Raw genomic sequence first — 6,159 nt, 5'->3', positions numbered from 1 at the left:
GCTTTACTGAACATGTTATTCAAGAAACAATTTTGTTATTTTTCTCCTGATACATCTAGGATGTAAGATGTATTGGTTGGCAAGCTTTAGACATCCAAGTTAACTCATACTTTTTTTTGAATACTTTTGAATTCATGCTTAGTTCCCCTGTTCCAATCCACAGCCTCCTACAGTTGACTCAACTGATCTGCTAAAAGGCTAAATACTTCATTACAATGCATATTGTGCCAACTGATTGAAAATACAGGGGGCAGTACCTGGCTTCAATTCCTAGCACCTGTTGTACAAACAATAAGCTCACTTCCAGAGGACCTCCACAGGTACCAAGCATGTAGGTAGTATACATATATCCAGAAACAATGTTCATAAAACATTAAAATTATTTAAAACATAGGGATATTAGAAACAGGAAGGAGCTGAGTTTGAGGACATCCTCCTGGTTGGTGACCAGCTTTTAACAGTCAAGACTTTAGGGACCCTCAGTGTCTGAGGCAGTGAAGACTGTCCAGCATTTTAAGGCGTACCTGGGGACCAGGGAGTAGTTTGAGGTGCTACCTTTGTCGCATTAGGGATGGTAATGCTGACGTATTTTGTGTGTGTGACTTGTAAACTATAGAGCTAAAGACAATGATGAATATGTAGAGAAGGATGAGAGCATTTCCAAGGGGCAACTTGTTTTCTTCTTCAATGGAGAGGACATACTTGGTAGTGGTACTAGACAACCAACAGTGGATGCGACTATCACTAAGAATGAAATAAGCTTAGTCTAGGCATGTAAGCTGACACACATAGCTCCCCTTTCCCAGCAGCCCAGAGGTTCAGAGAATAACATATTAAGTCTTTGGTAGATCTGAGGCATGGAATGCTGAAACACTAACTTGAAAACAAGAAGGAAACAAACCCAAAGGATATTGTGATAGCCTATGCTTAAGTTTGTAACATAAAAACATTTGAAAAACGAAATTTTGTGGCCTTTTTCAGAGAATTTTATTTGAGTGGTTCTTACAAAGATTGTTGCAATATGAAAGTCATTTGTTTGATAGAAATATCAAGCTGTCTTGTCAAACACACTGAAGTAACCCAAAAATATATTTCAGAGCTCACAGAGCTTAAAAAGAGCAAAGATTATATGCAACCAGACAAAACCTATTTCTGCATTTCCTATCTCTTGCCCAAGACTGCTTTACTCAATCTGTTACATCAGCCACCTTGAGGAAATGCAGGGATCATTTTGTTTGGAATCTCAAGACACACTAAAACATACAGTATTTACAAAGAAACTTTTACAGATACATTAATTGAAAAAATTACCATCAAGAAATATTATTTTGAAATCCCCTTCTTGTCAAATGATCAAGATCAAATGCTAAGCAGTCTATAGCCACTTAGACTTTTCACACACTAACTGTGGATTCTGGAAACCTTTGTTGAACCATGAGCCGAATACATGAATGTGAATTGTAACTGATGTGTAAAAAGTTAGGTTTCTGAAACATTAAAACGTTACCTGTCTGCCTTTATACAGAAAGCACATTTGTTCCCCTAGAGCTATTCTATAGATCCTTAATGTCATTTTCTACATGGACATTTAAAACAGCAGAACAAGAGAACAGCTTTGCATAAAGTAGGATTTGCTAGTTAGGGATAATGAGCACACTGCATTCCTGTTAACATTTTTATTTTTCAAGGTAACAGGAGTTGTATACAAATGACAGTAGACCCTTGCCTCTTTATTTTATCTAAATAAAAGATAACTCAAGATGAATTCTCAAGAGAAAAAAAAAGCTATATACATAAGGGACTGTATCTTCCTTCATCGTCTACTTGGAACCAGTAGTTGTGTTGCTGTCATAGAATCAGGAAAGAGGTTGTGGTAAGTTGGAAGAGGTACATACGCTGCTGTTATCATTTTACCTGTTGACAAAAAGAAAAAAGTAAGCAGTTTTTAGTCAATGTTAATCACTTGGTGTTTCAACATAAAGTCTTCATAGCAGTTACTCACCAGCAAACCATCTGCCATGCAATGCATTGACAGCAGCAATAGCCGCAGCAATAGATGGGCACTTCACATACACATTGCCCTAAAATTATCAAAAGACAAAATTAATAAAACAACCACTGATCATGTATCCTAGATGTTTGCAAAAATGTTCTTTTGAAGCTATTTATTAATTCTAATAGCTTATGGTAAACACCTCAAATGTTTTTGAAAACTATAGAATCTTCTTCTCATTGATCTTTTCACCCTATATTCCCCACGCCCCAAATTCTATGTAAAGAGTAAAGCTGTTAAGAGTTCCAGGGTACATGATGCAAATTAGCTCATCAGTTAACACTACTCTCATCAAATATTCATTATTTTGAACTTGCCTTTGTTTTGGAGCTGGTATTTAGCTAGCATATTTAAGTCCCTTTCAGGAAACAAACACTAAGAAAGCATAGTGGTACAGGCCTATAATAAATCCCAGAATACGGGAAGGTAAGTCAGCAAAGAGCTAACTTAATTAAGGTCCTGAGTTCAAATTCTAACACCGACATGGTGGCTCACAACCATTGTTAATGAGATCTGATGCCCTCTTGTGTGTCTTAAGACAGCTACAGTGTACTGGGATATAATAATAAATAAATTAAAACAAACAGGTGGATCTCTGAGTTTGAGGTTATCTTGGTCTGCAGAGTTGCAGGATAGGTGGCACTACACACCACAAACACAAAACCGAAACCAAAATCCCGTCTCAAAAGAAAAACCAAAACCAAGTCAAAATGGAAATAAAACCTCATGAGGAATACAGTCACAATTAAATGGACTAATGGTATGAAAAGGAGGACACACAATAGTATACACCTCAATCCCAGCACTCGGGCAGCATATTACACAAATAAACACTGTCTTGAAAAACAAAAATAAAAATCAAATTACCTGAGCTGAATTTTTGTCAACATAAATATGAATGACTCCTCCATGTTTATTACATTCTTCAATGACATCATCTTTAATCTCTGTATCCCATCCAACTTCTTCTTCTCTGTTAACAAAGTAATAAAAATAATGAAATTGTATTTAAATAACGATTAACTACATTGTGTGTGAACATGGGGATGCATGTGGTCCAAACAGAATCCATTTCAGCTTCCATATGAATGCCAGGGATCAAATTCTCATCTTCAGACGTGGCATCAAGCACCTTTACTCCCCGTGAAGCATCTAGTTTACCTTTTACTATGTAGTAACTCTCCTTATGAAACACAGAAAATTAACTGAACTAGCTTACCAATTATCTTGCTCTATGTATCTGCTTATACCAAGTTGACATTCATGCAAACATGATAAGCATTTGACATGCTCAGCTATCCACCCACACCTAAACATATTCTTTAAATTTAAGATGTTAATGGTTATACATAAAGATGTACAAAATGTAATCAATTTTTACTACCAAGTTTACTGTAAGTTTTGTGGAGTTGACTCAACAGTTAAGAGCATTTGTTGCTTTTGCAGAGGACTTAAGTCTTAGTTAAAATCAACAGGGCTACTTAAAACCTATAAAAAAATCTATAAAACTGTAACATTTCTGTTCCTTCAGATACAGGTAAGCATGTGGCATACATACATGCAAGCAAACACTGATAGACATAAAGAAACAAAATTAAAAGCCTGACAAACCAGAACCTGTGGTTGCTATACAATTATAATGACCAGAATTCTATATAAAGCAGCAAGCTAAACCCTTTTAATAACCATTGTGAGGAGGCAAGACGGAATAAAGGTAATAAAATGTTGAACTTTGGAATCCATATACTTATGTACCTGAAGGGATACATATACAAAATTATTAAATTATTAACATCATACATCAGTAAAATTAGGTAAACTAAAAGCAGATAAAATTATCATAGGTTAGAAGCCTGCACGGACTACAGTGCTGCTACTAATCGATCACAAGACCAGCTCTAACAATTGATGGTAAGATCTTGTTTGAATTTAAAAATCAACAACAAAAAAGAGGACTTGTGATTTTCATCAGTGGCATAACTGCCTGGCATGCAGTGCTCAAGGCCCTAGGTTTTAGCCCTATGAAAGAAAACGATCCTGTAGTAGATAAATTTGTTATTCCTATAGAGTACCAGCTTCAGTTACCAGCAAACAGCAACAATACAGATGTCCATTCTGACCTCCCTGAGCACAAGTGATAGACACATACATACATACATGTACACATACATAGAAGCAAAATACTCATATATATTCTAAAGTAACAATACAAAAACAGCAGGTAAACAATTGTATGCAAACGATTGGTGACAGAAATTTCATGAATATTAAATTTTATTCAATGTGCCCAATACAATATAAATGAAATTTAAAAAAATGAAAAAGGCTTTTAACATATTATACAAATGTACTTACGTTTGAGGATTAAACATGTTAGAAAGTTGGAAACACTGTGTTGCAAGAGGTTGAACAGACGCAGCTGCAGCTAAAGCTGAGGCTAAAAAAGGAAGAATAAAAATTAGCTTCATGGAAAATGTGTAAGTATCCCTGGACAATTAACTAAAATTCAACCCTATCTATATATGGATGACATAATTTATATATCACCTTCATGAATGTGAAATAAGACAGTTACTCGCTTTACCATAATACAACAGTTAAGCTAAGCACAGCAACCTTAAAACATCTTTAGCTTAACTTATGATAGCAACAAAAAGTACAAATACGCAAGTATTATTTAGAGAATGAGAAGGGGAAACGAATGCTCACACATTTCATTCAGATGCAAATATATGTCCCTAAAAATTACAGGAGCTGGGTTTGGAACTTCTGTCAAGCGTATTTGTCTAGCAGGCATGAAGCTCTGGGTTTGACACCAACCACCCCATAAACTCAGTGTGCTAATAATCTTAAGAGTTAGAAAGGTAAAAAAAATAAAAAAATAAAGAGTTAGAAAGGTAAATGCAAGATGAATGAATAGAAGTTCAAAGTCACCGAAGCCAACATACCAACGTTTAGGCTAGACTCTAATATATAAAACCCTGTCTTCTGCAACAATTATATAAAAGGGGGCACAGTGGAATATGGCTTTAATCACAGTACTTGGGAGATAGAGGCAAAACGTCTCAGAGCTCTTGCCTGAGCTACAAAGCAAATTCTTACACAGATAGAGTTCATGGGGAGACAATTTTCTTAAATGAAACCAAACCTATGAGGGTTTAAAGAGAGATATGCAATCTAAATATATCCAAAAACAAAAACAAACAAACAAACAAAAAAACCCCACAAATCCTTCCTAGAAATCATTCCAGAAAGAAAAAAAGGAATAATGTAAGGTTGGTTTTATCCTGAAATGATACCATTAATACAAAGTGAAATAGTTGGAAAGCCTAAATAGAGTAACAATCTTTTATATCTCTTATCTTTGCCAGGAATATAGCCTTATGTTTAAAAGATATACAAAGGGGCTGCAGAGATGGCTCAGTCAAGAGTACTTGACTGCTCTTCACAGGTCTCAATTCCCAGCAACTACATGGTGGCTCACAACCATCTGTAATGGGATCTGATGCCCTCCTCTGGTATGTCTGAAGAAAGTGACAGTGTGCTCGCATATTTAAAATAAATCTTTAAAAAAAAAAGCTAAGTAAAAGACATATCAATATATTAGGTTTTTATATAATATGTACTCTGAAGAACTTGGAAAACCTTTTAAAAAGCCAAAGATCTATTTATTTAAATTCTTGTGTGAGAATTTTGCCTGCATCCATCCATGCACATCACAGGTATTGTTTTTTCCCTCAGGGACACTAAAATCTGTTAAATATTATTTTAAGTTATGATGTGGTTGATGGGAATCAAAACTTGATAATGAATCAAAAGTCTAAAGTGCTTTAAATCCAAAGACCTCTCTCTCTCTGGTCCAACTTTTTTTTTAAAAAACATGAACCAAAATATAATATACATGTAAAAGACCAAGTATAGCATACCAGGAAAAATGTCCTAAAAATTTAACATTTAAATGATTTGTACTAGCAAAACGTAAAGCCAGAAACAGCAACTTATCCACAGTTTGATTATTGTAATGTGAAACTGCTGGGCCCAATGCTATTCAACCTTAAAGCAAACGTGTCTATAGTTAATTGCTTTTCCAAGTGAGGTGATGCAAT

General features: G+C 35.1%; 1 protein-coding gene across 8 annotated transcripts in view; it reads right to left on the bottom strand.

Annotated features, from left to right (window-relative positions):
• Positions 1 to 963: 963 nt before the first annotated feature.
• The window catches only part of Rbm39 (RNA binding motif protein 39), a 31,552-nt gene continuing 26,356 nt past the window's right edge, over positions 964 to 6,159 (bottom strand). For all 8 annotated transcript variants that reach the window (XM_085832944.1, XM_021156145.3, XM_029474474.2 and 5 more), the window contains 4 exons: positions 4,409 to 4,490; positions 2,921 to 3,026; positions 2,003 to 2,081; positions 964 to 1,914 (listed from right to left, as the gene is read on the bottom strand). In XM_085832944.1, coding sequence (XP_085689070.1) covers positions 1,814 to 1,914; positions 2,003 to 2,081; positions 2,921 to 3,026; positions 4,409 to 4,490 — 368 coding nt within the window. In that variant the 3' untranslated portion in view covers positions 964 to 1,813. The remainder of the gene's footprint in view (positions 1,915 to 2,002; positions 2,082 to 2,920; positions 3,027 to 4,408; positions 4,491 to 6,159) is intronic.

Source organism: Mus caroli, unplaced genomic scaffold (genome assembly GCF_978045245.1).
Source record: "Mus caroli unplaced genomic scaffold, Mus_caroli_1 scaffold_2, whole genome shotgun sequence".
Classification (NCBI taxonomy): Eukaryota; Metazoa; Chordata; class Mammalia; order Rodentia; family Muridae; genus Mus; species Mus caroli.
The sequence above is the reverse complement of the archived record's forward strand: the minus strand, read 5'-3'. Positions and strand labels throughout refer to the sequence as shown.